The sequence below is a fragment of the Symsagittifera roscoffensis genome, chromosome 1 (assembly GCF_963678635.1).
Source record: "Symsagittifera roscoffensis chromosome 1, txSymRosc1.1, whole genome shotgun sequence".
NCBI classification, from domain to species: domain Eukaryota; kingdom Metazoa; phylum Xenacoelomorpha; order Acoela; family Convolutidae; genus Symsagittifera; species Symsagittifera roscoffensis.
The window spans coordinates 87,281,739-87,299,980 of NC_087062.1; the positions used below are offsets into that span (position 1 = coordinate 87,281,739).

At 36.9% G+C, this 18,242-nt stretch overlaps 2 protein-coding genes across 2 annotated transcripts; both read right to left on the minus strand.

Annotated features, from left to right (window-relative positions):
* Positions 1-4,141: 4,141 nt before the first annotated feature.
* Positions 4,142-7,527, minus strand: LOC134857170 (sushi domain-containing protein 2-like). The gene is made up of 3 exons (XM_063873547.1): positions 5,827-7,527; positions 5,280-5,485; positions 4,142-4,762 (listed from the first exon to the last, which is right to left on the minus strand). The coding sequence occupies exons 1-3, from the start codon at positions 6,761-6,763 to the stop codon at positions 4,343-4,345; spliced, it is 1,563 nt and encodes a 520-aa protein (XP_063729617.1). The 5' UTR covers positions 6,764-7,527; the 3' UTR covers positions 4,142-4,342.
* A 4,372-nt stretch (positions 7,528-11,899) lies between these two features.
* On the minus strand, positions 11,900-14,747 carry LOC134857171 (uncharacterized). Its single transcript, XM_063873548.1, has 4 exons — positions 13,732-14,747; positions 12,779-13,345; positions 12,346-12,453; positions 11,900-12,130 (listed from the first exon to the last, which is right to left on the minus strand). Exons 1-4 carry the CDS (start codon positions 14,654-14,656, stop codon positions 11,904-11,906), a joined length of 1,827 nt encoding a protein of 608 aa, XP_063729618.1. The 5' UTR covers positions 14,657-14,747; the 3' UTR covers positions 11,900-11,903.
* Between the last annotated feature and the right edge of the window lie 3,495 nt (positions 14,748-18,242).

An 18,242-nucleotide genomic window follows, 5' to 3' on the forward strand; every position in this document is an offset into this window, starting at 1 on the left:
ATACTTATGAACAAATTATTGAACAACCCCATACCACCGCTTTTCAGTCTCAAAATAATCATTTTTTTAGCCCACGATGAGCCGCCAACTTGGATCACTACACCGATCAAATTCCCACCCAACCAATCTTACCTCTCCAATCCCAATAATACCACTTTTTGCTTTTCCGCCACCCGATTTTCCATCTAGTAATGTAACATCAGGCATGAATTCCGACACTAATTCACACATCTCAGTTTTATATTCCATCTCACAACTCAATAACCCGAATATTGAAACCCCCGATGAATTTGCCGACTCAGAACCATCCCCATCCAATAATTTTCATAACTCTTCTAATTTTTCTCAACCCCCTTTTCAACCCATATTATCCAATAACCCAGACCCAATCACCCCCACACCCTCTTATGCTTCCCAAGTTACCCCAACCTACTCCTCATACCATTCTGACCAATCATCTCATTCTCCAGACACCCCCCGAATCTCCCGAGAGCTAGATAATTTTATTACCCTTCAACAACAACCCTACCACCTTAATACCCCAACCATAAACCAAATCTCCTCCACAATAAATTCATCCAACCCCCCTACCCCTACACCCTCTTCAAATTATACTGAATCATTAGCACCATCATCCACATCAACTGAATCTTCACACAATACTAATAGAGCTTACCGCACTTTTAAAAGAAAGTTCCCCAACCATCCTTTCCCAGCAAAACCAGGAACAGCCCGTGAATACATCAACCACCCCAAGCATACTAACACAAAAGAATTTTTAGCCATCACCTTACCCTCATTCCCACAATACACCTTAAACACCCCCCACGACACTAACGAAACACGCAACTTTGTAGATGAATACGTTTTAATGCCTACTCTCTCTTGGACCTCATATTATCATTTCACTAACCCTCTTTGCTTACCTTTATCTAACACTCACATCGATATAGAGCGAAATACGGACATACTATATCGACTCACTACACCACTAACACCTAGACAATTTACTTACGTTGGATATAAAAAATCACTAAAAACACACACTGCACCTAGAGCTAACGAATATACACTCGAATACTATGATCACAACATCATCAGAGCTAACCAAGATCAATTCTTAGACGACGATCGCTTCGCTAATCCACAAATTACCGAGAAATTTTTCATCAAGACACCATATACATTCACACTAAACATCTTCGACCGAAAGTTTGATCACATTATTTCAGAAGCACTAACAGACACACAAGCATACGAAAGTTTCAAAGAACGCTTCCAAATATTTTCACTAACCTTTCATTTCCTTGCACCACACGAAAGAGATTTACACTGCTCACACGATATTATGTTGCGCACTAAACAAACCCACACATATAGTTATTATCGCTTCATCCAAAATCACTCTGACCTACACACACCCTCTAGACAACCACACCATCGTTTTCAATTTATTAATTCCAAATACACTTCACCATTTTTCCTAAATTTCACATATTGTATTAAAGACACTAACCTCCATGGTATTCTTCGTAATTATGACCCCATAACCCAAATGTACATCTTCTGTCCCATTACCAAGACCTTCAACGCCGAAGAATCCCGACCCTTCCTTATCCCGCACGAGTTTGTACAACCCATAGAAATCCCAATTTTAGAATTCATCCACAACACTAAATTCAATCACAAATTATATAATCTAATCCAAAACACACCTTATGAGTTTGCAGTTGGCACTGAAGAACTAACCACTATTAAGGCACTTCAATTGCTTTGGCCACTGCTTCAAACTAAAAATATCATCCGCATCTTAGCTAAACTACTAACAACTTCAGAACTAATTCACGACATCTTCCCCCACGGTTTTTTCCCCGACAACTAACAGGTAAGTATGAATTAAATGAATATTACTAACTAATTAAAATATTAAAAAACTCACCATACCTTATCCATGTTTTCCTTAGATTTTTAGCCTTCATCCGACGATCACCTACAAAAACCACAAAAGACAAATAAAAATCGCAAATTTCATCAAACAGATTTCAAAAATTCTATTAATCTCTTACACTTATAAATTTATAAATTTAATACCAATGCAGTAAATTCATTTCTAAAATTTTCCCCCACAAGCAGTAAATCTAATTATGATGAAAATTTGTATCTTAATATTCCCCCATGACTAGCAGTAAATTTCTAACTTCTATGTAGTAAATTAAATAAATGCAAATGCAGTACTAACCTTTTGATATTTTCATTCATTCGCACAGAAATTCTATCCACACTCGCACAGCTCGCCCACGAAGAATTGTTTAAAATAATGAATTTCAGTTTCAAGTTTTCACACTCAACAACTCTAACATATAATAACATGTTTCAAACTTTCCTTTAACCCGGTTGGAAAGGAATCATATACTAAACAAAACTAACCAACGCAGCTTACTAAATACCACAAATCATAGAATAACAGCATGACTTAGAAAAAGAAACCAACGGTACCCAAACCGGATTAACCCAGTTTAAAACTGGATAATTTATTCTTTTGAAGACTATTATAAAGTCTAAGAAAGAAATAATAAAACAAACCCATACCACAAACAATTTGATTTTTGAAAAAAGGACACAACCAACAAAACATAAGTAAGACCACAACAAACTCAACATAAAACGTTGTCACATAACAGGACCCCTCACAAAAACCGCATGAAATCATACTCCCACTCCTGGCCTAACCCACCAGGAAGGACGTCCTGAGCATGCTCTATAGCCGGCCTAACCCACCGCGCTACATCCACGCTTTGTGACCACACCACTATTTTTAATAAGAGCTACTCAAGTGTGAGTAACTCTTCAAAATAACCGAACTAAAACAAAAAGCTTTTGTGAAAACAACTAACTAAAATCATTATTAAAAAATATTAAACTAATAAAAGTTTTATAAAATGTAAAATCACATGATGCAATATATAGATCAGAATACAACACCAAGGACGAACATCAAAAGACAAGACGACCCCACTACACTCGAGAGAGAATGACCAACTACAATCGATATGCCGCTCACAATCACAACTCAAAGGATTTAGAGTACGACTTGACCTCGCAGAAAAGGACTTCATTGAACTAGACCAATGACCACCTCGATGTTCAAGTATACGTACAGATCCGAGTAACCAGGCATCCCCTCCACGCACAATCTCCACGCCATTCCCAAACTAGATCATACACAAAAGAAGTTCTCCACGCAGAACAGAAAAACCTGACATAGCAAACCATTCTGAAATCAGATTTGAGTTTGTTGCAAAGACGTAGTCGTTGTCACTAGAAGACACAACGTCTTATGTCTCTAACTCCAGCTTCCTGGAACTTCCCTAACAAAAGAGGAAACGGAAGAAAATTATGATGTTCGCCAAAAACAAACGTCCATCATCCATCCTTCGAATTGCAGAAGAACTATTCTAAAAAACTCTGTAAAACCCGGATGGGTGGAACCTGATCTAAACTACATTTTATGATTGGATAAATTAAATGTTTTACCAATGTAAAGTATTTAATATTAACCAATCATGATCCATCTAACTAACAACCCACTTATTTGTAAGTGCTGAAGTTACTTGTAATTTCAGCACCAGAGAGATTTGAATTTAACTTAGAAATTAGTTGGACTCTCCCGAGCACTTCAGCAGCCGCAATAAACCAGTATACCCTAGATCTATTGAGCCTAGCAGAGACTAGTTAAACAACCTGAGACTAGATAGTATAAGAGTAAGATTAGGATCGGTATTAGACTAAGAAGTTGCACGAATCTATCCGGCCGAAAATAAGATAGCGTGACGAGCAGACGGTGTACCCTATCCGAAATTACTCTATGAGTTACACTTCGGTCTTAACTCAGTATGCCCCTCCGTGTCCATATGTTCACCCCTGTAAAAAGTGATTCAGAATCGAGACGTGTGAGAAAACCACACCTCTACCTCTATCTTACTTCGCCACTTTATATAAAAAGTATAAATATAAAACTGAATTGAATTATTGAAAACTAAGCTACTATAATCATTGCAAGCTTTAAAGTCTTCAAAGGTGGTGAACAGATGTCATTTCATAACAATTTTTTCAAGTTAATTTTATTTTAACCTATTTTTTGGAATTATGAGCGACTCAATCCAACTTCTAATACAGTAAAATAATTCCTAAAAATTATCGAGAGAAATCGGCTCAATTTCTTCTAACAAAAGACTTGCATTGAATCAATCAACTCAGGTTTTGGCTTTTTTAAAAGAGAAATGTAGTTTGATTCAGAAATGTATATAGTTATTCTCTTAGCTTTGATAGTTATTCTCTTATTTCATCTAAGGTATGGAGTTTCATCTCTTTCGTCAATCCAAAAGAGGGCTCGTATTTCTTGATGAGGAAAATGATCCTCACCCCCTTGATTCTGGTCAACCACAACGCCGACCTTGACTCCTCTTGTAAAAATTAACCATCCATTATTGAGACATTTCCTGAAAACCATGACCAGAAGAAGCAGTAGAAACAGCGTCATGACACACAGAGACACAGCAAATGTCCATTTTTCGGTCAGGTCATCGGATTCGTCCGCTGGCTGCGCTGTTTTGATGAAGAAGCTCATCTCGGTTAGTCTGAAGACTTCGTTCCAAAAGTGGGCAGCATTGATTTGTGATTCGAACTGGACAAATGCTTCCGAAATGGAGATGTTTCCTGTCAGTGCTATGTCGAGCAGACAAGCTGAATCCCCCTTGCAGACCTAGCAAGATACAGAAAACGGATCTCCTTAATTATTCCCCTCCCCCTATGGTACCTTGTAACGAAATGCCACTCCTATAAAATACTAATTCAACGGCTAGTAATATTTGAATTTTGTGCATTGTTGCGAAGCCCCCTTTTAAAATATAGATGGCAAGATCCCAGAAAACTATTAGAAAAATGGCTGGGTATGAGATGCGCAGTCATTCTTATAACATAAAAAAACGAAAAAAAAAGAAACTTTTTAACCTTCTTTAAAATTTTAAAAAGCGTACCGAGTTGCAAAGCTCGAAATTTGTACAACGAGATATAATATCACAAGTTAGTCTCATATAAGTTCTGACGGAAATTTCTTCTAATTTTAAAAAAGCCTTCATCTTCTATTAAAAATCCAATTCTTTGTTATGCAGTGTTGAATTTATTTTCAAGGAGGATTTTAACTACAACCTTGTGGGTAGTTCAGTTTTTTTTTTTAATTTTTGTAGTTTCAATAATATCCTTTTTGAAATGTAACTCGCCTCATTAGCTTCGAGTTGCAGCTGCTCATTCGTAAAAAGTGGCTCATAAATCGGCTCAAATGGAGACCCCTCGGCAATATCATTCTCGATGGAAGAGACAATGTCTCTCTGTTTAAAGAGCCACTCATCTGGATCCACAACCCAGCTGGTTCCGAAAGCTTCGTGAAGATACGCGTAGTCTGTAGTGTTGGTCACAATCACGCCTTCTGAAAAATAAACAAAAGTGTAGATTGGCTGAAAGTAGAAAAAGACTTCAAATTGAGGACTGCCGTGCTCTGTTTGTGGTGCTACTTTAGGACAGCCATTTTTGCCAAACGAGCCCTAAATATTTTCTACGGGCATCTTTGGAGCCAGGCAAAAAGGGTCATAATTCGTTAAGGCCCAAAAAATCTCAAAATGACTGGCCTTAAAAAGAAAGCCCGAAAAGTTTTGCCCTCTCCGCAAAAAATTTCCTGTGCACGCCTCTGATAATGACTTTCGTTTGAAGTATTTTAACAGTTGAAAATTTGAGTACTTCGACGCATACTGAATTGAAAATGTAACCAACCAGGGGTTTGGAAATCGTTGTCTGGGTCTCCGTCGTAATATCCCAGGAGTCCCCTCATCTGAAACTTGAACGAGGGCGGAACTGAGATCTTCAGGTTGAGGAAGTTCTGAATTACATACACTTCCACAATCAACATATTCCCCAAAAACTGAAAACGAACGCTTTTCAAATCATCTCTCTCTTCCACTGCAACATTGGCCAGGATATATTCCCTGACATTTTCTCCCAGTGTCTTCTCGAAGTTGTTAATCACTAATTTAACTTTTGCAATCTTGTCAACGTAGACTTCTAGGAGAGTGTTTCCGTGTTTGACTGCTATCCCGCTGAACACAGTCCCATTGCCGACCCTCCGCATGCTCGCCTGCAGTTCAGTCTGACCCCCGATTGAAGATGAGTCATCAGTGATGAGCATCATGTAGACCCCCAGCCCCATGAAGGGGTAGCTGACTCCGTCCACTGTCTGCAAGTGGGGGTCTCCTCTGTTTATGAGGATGTTGCGAGGCCAGTACTTGCCAATGATAGTCGGGCGATGCTTTTTGTAAAAGCCGCAAAAAGGTTCACCTGGAAGTGTTCGCTTACAACACTCGTAAAATGGTTTCAGGTCGCTGGTGAAATGTCGGATCATATTGTCAATTGAGCCACTTTCTCGTTGCATGCTACCCGCAGAAATGGAATTTTCAATTAATTCGTCGCTAGTTCGATGGTAACAACACTGATTTGAAACCATAATCGATTCCTCGCGGCTTTCCATAGTTCCATTTAAATCAACTCTAGTTGTAGCTAAACAAGCTAGTCGAGGTGAGCGTATGCAAAACCCGGGCGACGGGTAGCCTTTGAACTCACATGTGTCTTTTTTGCAAAAACCAATCGAATCAAGTTTTTCACTCACTTCCACATCGGAATTTCCGCAGCACAAATCGTATTGCCAGCCGGTCATTCCGTTTCGAACTTCCTCGTGTGCCCACCAAGCATCAGTTCCGGTTCTAATAAGGTATGTGCTTCGGAACTTACACCCTTGCTTTGAAAACTAAGCCATTTGAGTACGTTTCTAGTTCATGTGATCATCACCAACGCATTTTGAAGTGCCACATTATGTCGCGCTCGAAACCGTCGAGCGCTGTTCTTTTTCGATTATGTCGGTCAAAAATTAGCTGACTTTCATAGAGTTTATGGAAAAGAGTAGAGTATGGTCTCGATGATACCGTAACTTCGACTTTCACAACTTTGAAATCCGCAACTTTGGTCAATTTTCTTCGATCAATTCAGAATGTATGACATTCGGTGTCCCACTCTTTAATTCCACGTAACTTAACCCTTTATGCTTACACCCTCCTACTTTACAATCCCGTAACAAGATAACCCCGAAATAATTTAGCCCCATTCAAAAATCGATAATTTGTTTACCACTTTGTCCACAGAATACGCACGACGTGAATTTCCACGTGTTTATTGTAGAAATAAAGGTAATATGTGCTTGTTAGCTTAGGAATGGGCCTTTTGTGATTGTGATAAGTGTGATTGTTAAAAGTTTTGAGCCAAAAATTCGGCACTTTTTCTGCACTTGATTGTCGGCTTTGTTTACGTCGGCTCATTTTCTGAAGGATTCTTTTTCAATTACTTGTTAATGGTTTTCATAAGAACGGTCAAATTCTCACAAACTGTTTTAGACAAATCAAAATCGTTTTTCCAGACCCTTCCTAATGAGAGTGGTTTTCTTAAAAATGAAAAAAAAACAATTGACTTTTTTTGAAATTTTTTCAAAAAAAGTTCTTTCAAGTTTTTTTTCATTTTTGTTTTCAGTTTGTAAATAACTTTGATTTTATCCTTTTATGATTTTATTCGTTTAATCAGCTGTTTTAACTATATATTTTTTGGTGTACGTAATTGTGTTTATGTGTTTTGCAATTATTTTTATATTTGTTTCTGTTAAGTTCTTCGACAACACTTAAAAATATGTTTCCAATGTTTTTTAGCTCATTTTAATTTACAAAATAAATATTTCTATCTGAAAAAATAAATCAAGCAAGCCTGATTTGACAGCAAATCAGAAATAAATAAATTCAAAATTTTTGACAGCTTGAATTAAAAATGCTACTCCAGTTCCTCGTTTTGCTATGTCAATTAGAGTTTTTTTAGTTCCTCCGGTTTTGCATATTTTCAATGTGTTATGATGGAAGAAACTGGAAACAAACAAATTTCAAGTGTAATCAAATTAAACAAGTTCAAGATCAAAATTTTTCACAGTTTTATTCAGAATAGCAAGACTAATTTCTTTTTATTATTTTTTTTTGTTCACATTATTGAAAGAACTTTTTCTCACGTTTAGTTAATTTGAACCGATTTTCGGGCTGCATTTAAAAAAACAGTTTTATGGGATATTTTTGATATTTTTTAGAAAAAAATTTTAAAACCGTTTTTCAGTCAACTTGTTTGTCTTCTCCAATCGGACTTTCCTCAAAAAGTGAAACGGCGCTTTTTTGGCTTCATTGCTGTTCAAAATCAATTGCTTTTTATAAACAGTGTCTAGTTTTTGTTTTTTTGTTGCATTCGTTTCTTTCTGATCTACTTTTTTTTATTGAACTCATTAGCGAAAGATTTAAGTTTTTGAATAGTTTCTGAGTTGTTTTTCGAAACTTTTTACGAAACCTCTCACTTTCAGTAGTGATGTGATTTTTCGAATAGTTTTTTTAGTTTTTTCAGAGCACATTTGTTGTGTTTCTAATCCTATTGTAAGGGCTTCTGAAAAATTGAATATTGTTTGTTAGTATTTATGTGTCTTTCATTTACTAATTTAAAAAGTAAATCAGATTTAGTGAAGTTTGGTTCTTTCATCAATGCAGTTTACCAATACAGTTTACCGTTATTTAAAAAACGTGTTTCGGAATACTTCAATAAAAAGCAGGCAGGCCTAAAAAGTATGTTGGAGGTAGGCTGTTTTTGATGATAAAATTAGAAAAACAATTGCAACAACTTTGTCATCTGATTTTTTTGTATTTTTTTCTACTATAATTTTTGCATCGCAAGTTTTGCGAAGCTGTTTCGCATCTGTGTTTAAATTGATATTTTTTCAACTATACAAGTATTCCAATCAAGTGTACTAATTGGGGCCAGAGAAGCCTTTCTTAGTTCACTTGATGTCTCTAGCATCTCAAAAACAATTGCATTTCGAATATCTAAACAAACAATCCCTCATTTACGGTTTTAAAACGAAATAATCTACATGGGGCCAATCGAAGGCAACAAAAATTTATAAAAGTTTGTGAAAATTAAACTGCCTTGCACCTGAACTATGTTTTACCAGTCTATAATATTTGAAGCGCCAGTCCATTTTAAATTATATTCCAGAGACAAACAAAACAAATTTTAGTGGTATGAGGCCACGAATTTTATCTAAATGTAAAAACGATACCACTGCGAACTGGAATTGCTCAAAGTATCAAATGCCGTAAACAGTGTACTGGAACGAGGGGTGAGCATAAACATGAAACTTCTACGGGAAAACCTGATGCTCGACTAGTTTCAGAAAACAACAAGGACCGAAAGAGAGCAATACCACGACGGTTGCAGTCGCCACTGCAATTCAGCTCATAACAGAAGATATTCTCTTTCAATTAGCCCTAACCACTAAGGAAAACTTAGTTCGAACTGCTCAATGCATGCACAAGCAACGGGAAATGAGTAAAAGCATTCCTCCGGCAACCAGCAATTTAAAACTACCCAGCTGTTTGAAAACTTTGTAAGATTTGATAGTGGACAAATTGATCAAGAAAAAATTATTTCATTCTTCGACTCGGAAAAGCTTCGTCTGCTCAAAAGTTCATCTTTTCGGTTGGCTAACGGAATTTTCAATGTCACAACTAAAAAGTTTTATCTACTTACTTTATAGATGCTAGTCTTTCAAGGATAGCCCTCGCTTGCATTTAAGCCTTCTTACGAAATAAAACGGAAAACAAAACAACATACATACCAATACATACCAACACTTCTTAGATGCCCTAAAAATATAAACCCTGACAGAATACTTGAAACAATTTTGAACAGGCCGCTTCGCAGAATCCAATTGTGTCTGGTTGTTTTTTTCATCCTTTCAAGTTGTTTGGATTTTTTTCTTCTATCTCAGAAAAAATGTAAGAAACCTGCGGAACTCGGATTGAAACTGGAGTAGGACAAAACAGAAGAATGAAGATCGTTCGATAAAATTGACAAATAACTTCAAATAGTATGCCATTGCACCAAAAAATAGTTGGAAAAACTGCAAAATTTGACACGCACTGCTTTTATTTTGGTTATAATTACATAAAAATGTCTCATCCCGAATCGAGCAGTTCTCATTGTGGAATCGAAGAGGTGCTGCAACATCTGGTTCGGCGAGAACGACAAATGCTGTAGGGTGCTGGAAATCTGGTGTACAGTCATTTTTCAGTGGTTCACATCCCAGAATAAGGAAAGTAATTGCAAACTTCCAACAAGACGCATACCTTCAAATACTCAGTTTCTATTACGCCTGGAGAGGTAACCAATTTACAAAAAATAAAAAAATAACGTGTCCGTACCCAAAAAAAACAGAATAATATGCTTTTTTACGAAGTGAAAATTGATTTTTGTATCTTTTGCGCTATGGCGATTATAAGCTAAAAAAACTTTTCATTTGTCCTTTGTATAATCTTTTTGATGAAAATTTTTGTCAGTTTTTTGAGAAAAAACGTCTCCGTGCAGCCTTCTGGAGATGCAAAAAAACGCACAGTCTTCAACCGCATTTACAAAATGCTGTCCCTAGCAGTTTATTCCCTGAAGGATCGCTCCTTTGGTGTGCGAGGCTAGGAAAAGGGGTTGGCAACCTTTTTAGACATTGCATTATAGGGCGCCACTCCAAAAAAAGTTTGACACATTTTCGATGGTTCGAAAAATTGGAGACGTTTTTCGTTAAGATTATTGGCATTTGAACAAAATTTAGATTAGTTCAACTTTTTGTCACATCCAGTTTTCCTTCTATACTTCATATAAATTCAACCAACAAATCTATTATAAGCAAGAATATTTTCAGGATCAGGTTTAAATTTGGAAAAATCTTATCATTATCGATTACTACTTTTATTCATGTTGGTCGGATTACTTCAAGTTCATATCAAAGTCTAGTCTATTGGCAAGGTCTTTTCTGTTCAAATGTTCAAGTGTAAACCGCATTTAGCAGCGTGCATGCTATTTCGTTTTGTGTGCAACAAATCCATTTAAAGTAAGTTTCACTTTGGTTCCAACAACTGGTATTATGTAAGGGTTAAATTGTAGTGGGGTTATCTAATTGTGGTGTTCTATGAGAGGGGTTAAGAAAATGTTTTTTAAAAACGCAGGGTGAAAAGCTTAGGAACGCTTAGGAACGCAGAATATTTCAAACATGGGTACCCTTGCAAAAAAACTGAAAAAATGTTTTGAGGTTTTTTTCAGTAGTTAGTAGTTTGTTTGCGAGACAAATTTCGACTTCGGAACCCCGAAGTTCGACCCACTACTACTAATTAAAAGTTCTTGTTTGAAAAACTGATGAAAAAATTGAAAAAAGAATTTTTTTCGTGTTTTTCCTCATTGTCACCCCATACTCCTATGAAGTACGATGGCATGTCTTTAGCGTCTAATCGGATTCGTTCTATGCAATACTTCAAAGACCTTGGTAAGTGTTAATTAACACGAGTGTAGGGTAAAATGAAATAGGTGAAATTGGAACGCAGGGCAGAGTGGCCCAGTGTGAATAGGCATAAGGTAAGTTGGAATAGGGCGAGTTGGACGAATCGTCATCTAACCTAATAATTAGGCCACATGACTCGCCTTAAGGGTATTAAAAATTTTACGTCAAAAACACTTAGTTAAAAAAATCGAAAATTGGCTGAAAAAAGCAACCAGCTAAAGCATAAATGTTCCTTCATCTTTTCGGAAATCTGAGCAACCACTAGAAAAACTACTAGAAAAATCAGAGCAACCACTAGAATGGCAACAACTTGTTTCGCAAAAATTTAAATATGCTGCTTCAGTTGATAGAAGAACACACAAAAACGATTGTGTCAATTTCAAAACGCACTGAAAAAGCTTCATTCTCGGCGCAACAAAGTTTGCAGTACAGAAAATGACTGAAAGTGAAGCACATCCCTGTTAGGTGTATCTATTCCAATTTCGGTAGGACAAGGGTACCACTTTTCAAGCTCGCTGACACAACCTGAGTAGTCAATCAGTGATTCTGCATCGTTCCAGGTGTCACACTTAACATCACTCTCATCGTCGACTGACTTCAATGTGATGGGCAAAGATGCTCGGCATTCTAGAAGAAAAGAAACAAAAATTCTGAAACAGTTCTCTACTCTATGAGTTTAGCCCCTTTTTTTTAAAAGGGTTGCCAGTGGCTGTGCTCCGAACTAAAAAAAATGCAAGAAGTTAACCACAATTTCAAAAACTTTTTTCACTAAAACATTGAGACAACTTTTTTGAAATCTGTTTGTGAAATCCAAATCACAACTTGACATTTTAAACTTTTACCGCCACGGGTGAATTCAATCCACTGTTCCCCTGCTTGGGTGGTGTAATGGTAGTCATAGAAGAAGTCACCAGGCACCAAAGTCACGTTCTCAGTTCTCATTATGTTTTCTGTAAAAGGTAGTTTCAAATAGTTTACCAAAAATATAAATAAACATTAGCTGAATCAGATTTTTTCGGCTGGGCTCAATATATGGAAGAAATGTTTTGAACCTCAATTAAATCAGTTCATGGGCATTTTAAGATCACATTTTGTTTAACTTCGCGTAAAAATGAGTAGTCGAATAAAAAGTTTTTCGATTTTTGACACTACAGTTCCCTGCAAATTTTAGTAACTGAGTTTCAACATTTTATTACATGCTGAAAATGTTCAGAAAACATTTATTACCCAGCCCTTTGAAAAATTTAATTTAACTCCAATCACAGCAACACGTACCTTGTTCATCTTTAAAACTGACTGTCAAGCTTGCATCAGTTACGCTACAGTTTTGGAAGTTAAGATGAACAGTCTGATTTTCTTCCTTAAGAGTAGCTTCAATGGTCGCATTACTGGCCGGTGCCAGTTCGTAAACGTAGATATACTTTTGGGATATGAAAGGCACTCCGTCTAACATAATGCTTACAATAGCAGGTCCCTTATTCTCAAAACTATGATTGAACTGAAGAGTTTGGGTCGATCTAATGTAATTGAATCCCTCTGCCGGAAGAACTAATTTATCAATTAGAACTACTTTTACAGAAAATTCATCATGGGGCGGCAAGTAGCAGTTTTGAATTGTCAACGCTGATTTTACGTTCTGTTCAACAAAAGAGGGCTCAAACGGCCCAGAGCAAGCGCCCAAAAGTTCAAGGTCATCTGAGGATAGTTCGCCCAGAGGAGTCACGGGTTCCTGGTCAGTTTCGACCAGTTCGAATACCCAGATTCCTCCTATGTTGAAATTTGAATAAGCCCACAGATTTCGCACTTCAGCAGTACCGGAAAGAGGAAGGTGATATCTCATGCCTACACAGAAATACAGGAGATAATTCATTTTTATTTTAGGTGAAATCGTCACAAGTGTGTGCTATTATTTCAATTTGAAATTATGGGTCTTCAGTTTTTCACTTAAAAAATCACGTCAAACAAAATGAAATCAAAAAACCTTCGTAAAGATTACCTAAAACTGATCAGAATTGTGTTAGAAACTAAAAACTGTTAGTTATGCGAACATTGTTTTAAAAAGCGAAGATAGGTCAGTGCGGAAAATTTTCTAGTAACCTAAATTTTTTGGTGATTTTACATTTAAAAAATTGCTTCTAAAACCTGTAAATTTTTGAATAATTCTTATAAAAGGTTCAGTGAGCTATCGTGAATAACTGGATCGTTTCAAAATTTGATATGAAAATTACCATTTCCACCGTTGAATCCACTGATTGAAAATCCTTCTTGCCAATGATTGTAGACCCATTCGAGCTCAAAAAAGTCGAAAATTGAGAAACATCTCCGCTGAGAAATCTCTGATACAACACCGCAAGCAATCGCTGCCTGGAAACTATTGAAACCGTCCAACCTGCCCGGAAACGCCGACACTTTGTACCACGTGACAACATAACCCCAATCGAAACTAATTCCAAAAAGTTTGTTTGCTATCAATGCATTCGCGTTGTGCAGATCCGCATCACTCATTTCACGTTTGAAAACATTGTTAGCTAGGTTCACGTATTTTGTGGTACGTTGCCCAAACACTAAACGTGAAATATAGTCGTCAAAAGTAACATTGGTTTTGTTTCGGTAAAAAATTTCATTTTTGTGAACAGAAACAAGGTTTCGGATAGTCTCGTTAAGTATATAGTCTCCTAGGAATCTTATTTCCCCACCAGACAAACTTATTTCCTCTTCGTCGTGAAAAAATTCGCAGATCCTCTCGAATTCGTACCAGCGAGCCGAATCTGTTCCAACCTCATAGTTTGTTCTGTCAACACACATGTAGTCAATGAAGTTATCGACTAATAAAACGTCGGCAAAAAATGGGGCTATCATTGCATGGTTTGAAGTCTCGAAGTAGTTTGTAGAGTAGTTAGCCACAGGTGTATCGAAAGCAATTATGCCGTTCACACAGACAAACAAAGTCGATCGTTCGACGTTGCCGAAAGAAAAACTTTGAGAAAGGGTTTCTTCGGAGCAATGGTCAAGACCCTTGGAGAGAAAAGTGTCGTCAGTGCACTGGGGACCAAGTTTGAAATAAAAGGGCTCATCCAGTGATTTATTACAGGTAATAGCCCATAATTCAGAGGACAGATGTAAAATAACCAGCACTAAAACCAGGCAGTTCATAATTTTCAAGTATTTGTTGTAAGCATTTTTCTACGCCGTTTTAAATTCAGATAAGATACAAGTAAAAGACAAAAAAAAACAAGAAAATGCTGTTCAAATATGGTTTCACATTATTGATTAAAATTAGTTTTCGCATTCTTTTCTGGCTTTTTGAGTGATCAGATAATTGAGACAGTCTATCAACTAATAGCTCCAAAACTGATGCGGCCAAAAGCTAGCAGAAAATATTCGCTTTTTGAGTGATCAGATAAATGAGCCAGTCTATCAACTAAAAGCTCCAAAACTGATGCGGCCAAAAGCTAGCAGAAAAATCGCTTTTCGCCATTACTCGCTTTTTAAATTTTGATTCTACTTTAATAGTTTGAATACACTGCACAACTAAAACTACCCGGGTCGAGGTCCGCGACTTGAGAAAAGACCGGCATGACTCAAATTTGGCAATTCCAGTCTTTTGTTAAGTCGCGCCGTCAGTCTTTTCTTAAGTCGCGCCGCTTAAGTCTTTTCTTAAGTCGCACTGTTCAAGTCTTTTCTTATGTCGCGCCGCTTAAGTCTTTTCTTAATTCGTGCCGCTTAAGTCTTTTCTTAAGTCGCGGCGTCGGTCTTTGCTTAAGTCGCGCCTATAAAGTCTTTTCTTAAGTCGCGCGGCTTAAGTCTTTTCGTAAGTCCCGCCGTCGGTCTTATCTTACGTCGCTCCGCGTAAGTCTTTTCTTAAGTCGCTCTGACGGTCTTATCTTGCTTAAGTCGCGCTTTTAAGGTCTTTTTAAGTCGCACCGCTTAAGTGTTTTCTTAATTCGCACCGTCGGTCTTATCTTAAATCTTAAGTCGCGCCGCCTAAGTCTTTTCTTAAGTCGCGCCGTCGGTCTTATCTTATGTCGCGCCGCTTAAGTCTTTTCTTAAGTCGCGCCGCTTAAGTCTTTTCTTAAGTCGCGCCGCTTGGGTCTTTTCTTAAGTCGCACCGTCAGTCTTTTCTTAAGTCGAGCCGCTTAGGTCTTTTCTCAAGTCGCGCCGCTTAAATCTTTTCTTAAGTCGCGCCGTCAGTTTTTTCTTCAGTCGCGCCGCTTAAGTATTTTTTAAGTCGCACCGTCAGTCTTTTTTTACGTCGCGCCGCTTAAGTTTTTTCTTAAGTCGCGCCGCTTAAGTCTTTTCTTAAGACTTAAGAGTTCGGCGCGACTTAAGAAAAAACTTAAGCGGCGCGGCGCGACTTAAGACAAGACTTAAGCGACGCGGCGCGACTTAAGAAAAGACTTGAGCGGCGCGGTGCGACATAAGAAAAGACTTACACGGCCCCTCCTCTTTACCAAGCAATCACCCAGCCGCCCCATACGCATATACAGACATCCTTTTGTGGTAAACAACAGCATATTTACCACTCATCCCGCCAAAAAAAAACATAATTTATCCCGCACCCAACATTTGAAAATTGGTCGTAAACATTTCGGGACAGCTGGGCGGTTGGTGAATGATTGAGGATAGTGAACGATGGGGGGTTAAAGGTGTAGGGGTGGAGGGGGGGTTAAGGTTGCGGGTGGTGGAGGAGATGGGCCATTGTTAATGTTGGGAGGAGATATTCATGGTAGAAACAGTAACCATAAAGTGGACAAGTCAAAGAAATTTGACTAAAACGTTTACAGGGGCCTACGACTAGCGAGTTTCAACACCAAAACAGTTTTGCTACTGCAGTTTTTGGCAAAACTATGATCTCGTGTTTGTTTTGCGAACTAATATGATCAATGTCATGGTAACAAATCGATTACTGCTACCAAAGATGGTACAAAGGGACCTCGAGTTGATATAGGACAAAAAACGAGTTTAACGCTTATAAGTACCAACTTAATTTAACTTTTCATTCGCCATCTGATTTGGTTTTTCTTCGAAAAGAAAAAGAATGTGTTTGTAATACTCAGACATTAGGGTCAGCGTCGTGAGGGTGATACCTGTAGCAGATCATAGGTAGAGTTGCGAGTTTCATTTGAACCTATTTGTTTGTAAATAGTTTCAAGCTACAATTGTTATGAGAGTTGTAATTTTGCTGGAATTTAAATGTTTTTTTTCCATAATGTTGAAAGTAATAGAGATCAAGTACGATCAGACAGTTCAAATATGAATTTTCAACAATTTGTGAAATGCTTGCATTAATCACCCAAATTGCCACAATAAATCACCCAAATAAAAAAATACAAAAAATACATTTTCTTAGATATTCGATAGATTATATTGCGATAAAATTCGAGAAAATAACGGGTAATAATCGGTTTATACACCACTTTTTTTGTCTGAAAACAAGATGGGAGTTGGTTTTTTGACAATTTTTTAGACCGTAAATATCCATTTTAATCCTTTTTTCATTTTACTTAACTGTTGTTAATGAAATATTCGAACCATTGCGAAAAAGCAAAGAAAATTTGGCGGACTTGAAAAAAATGATTAGTTATATTTCGCATTTCTTAAGCTTTCAAGAATGGTTCCATTTTACTAAATCCCATCCCCGTGTAAAAAAAAACAAACAAAAATTGACAGCAAAAAAAAAAGAATGATATAATTGGCTCAAAAAAATTATTTTACCTCACATCCCGAAACGATACAGAAAAGCGAGAGATTTTGAAACAAAAAACCAAATTTCTAACTCAGATAGCAATTTGCTGCGCAATTAGAACAGAAAGTTTTGAGCTCTCGAAACGTTCAAAAAAGGCTTAATTGAATTCAAATTATTTTTCCTTTTTGGTCCAAGTTGCCTGTTTTTTTTTTTAATTCTAGAAAGGGTGATTAAATCAGATGAAATAATGCTGGAATGAATATGTATATTAACTAACGTTTCAAAATTACATTTATTTCCGTAGACTTTTGAACGAAAAGGAAACTATTTATTCAGCAAATGTTATCAATAAAAAAGTAGAAAAGCACTTGCAGAAATCAATCAATTTTTGTAAGTTGTAAAATATTTCAGCACACCTTGTCATTAAAAATGTAGAAAAATAGATGCTTCGATCAATTTTTTTTGTAATAATGTCAATTATGGGAGGCAAGACGTACTCGGTTGGAATCAATTTCTGCTGCACTCTTATCATAGAGGTATACTTTTAAATGATTATTGCAGAAAAATACGTTTCATTAAATGTAATTTTAAATAAGGTTAGATGTCATCCTCTGTTCAGAACTTAGGTTTAAGTTAACCTAAAAACGTTTTTCTCGATAATATGAAAATGATTGCACACTTTTTTTTAGAACGACTGATGCGAAAAATCTCCCCCTTTTGATACCAATAATTGAGTAATTTCCCCGTAAGACCCCCTAAATTAAAGCATTAAATCTGATTGGCTGAAAAAAAAACTTTCCACTAAGTGAACTATCTGCTCACGGGGGGGTTAGTCGATTTTTAGTCGATCAAAGTGATATTCTAGATTCTCCCAAACCATTATAAAAACCCTATTTTGACTAAATTTTCTGTGCCGCGGGCAAAAATTTTGAAATAAAAAGCCAAAGGCGTTAAAAAAATTTACTAAAATATTGCGTTTTTTTTGCCGCACGCTCCTACCTCATAATTAGTTTATGTTGGCTCCTTTAGAAAAACTTATGGTCAGTCAGCCAA

What these genes read in the sequence shown, in the direction of transcription:
- LOC134857171 (XM_063873548.1), bottom strand. Translation starts at nt 14,656, where the DNA reads ATGAACTGCCTGGTTTTAGTGCTGGTTATTTTACATCTGTCCTCTGAA. An exon ending in CAGTTTTAAAGATGAACAAG is followed by an intron (nt 12,454 to 12,778) that starts GTACGTGTTGCT and finishes TACCTTTTACAG; the next exon opens with AAAACATAATGAGAACTGAG. An exon ending in GATTGAATTCACCCGTGGCG is followed by an intron (nt 12,131 to 12,345) that starts GTAAAAGTTTAA and finishes CTTTTCTTCTAG; the next exon opens with AATGCCGAGCATCTTTGCCC.
- LOC134857170 (XM_063873547.1), bottom strand. Translation starts at nt 6,763, where the DNA reads ATGACCGGCTGGCAATACGATTTGTGCTGCGGAAATTCCGATGTGGAA. An exon ending in CAACGATTTCCAAACCCCTG is followed by an intron (nt 5,486 to 5,826) that starts GTTGGTTACATT and finishes TTTATTTTTCAG; the next exon opens with AAGGCGTGATTGTGACCAAC. An exon ending in TGCAACTCGAAGCTAATGAG is followed by an intron (nt 4,763 to 5,279) that starts GCGAGTTACATT and finishes GTATCTTGCTAG; the next exon opens with GTCTGCAAGGGGGATTCAGC.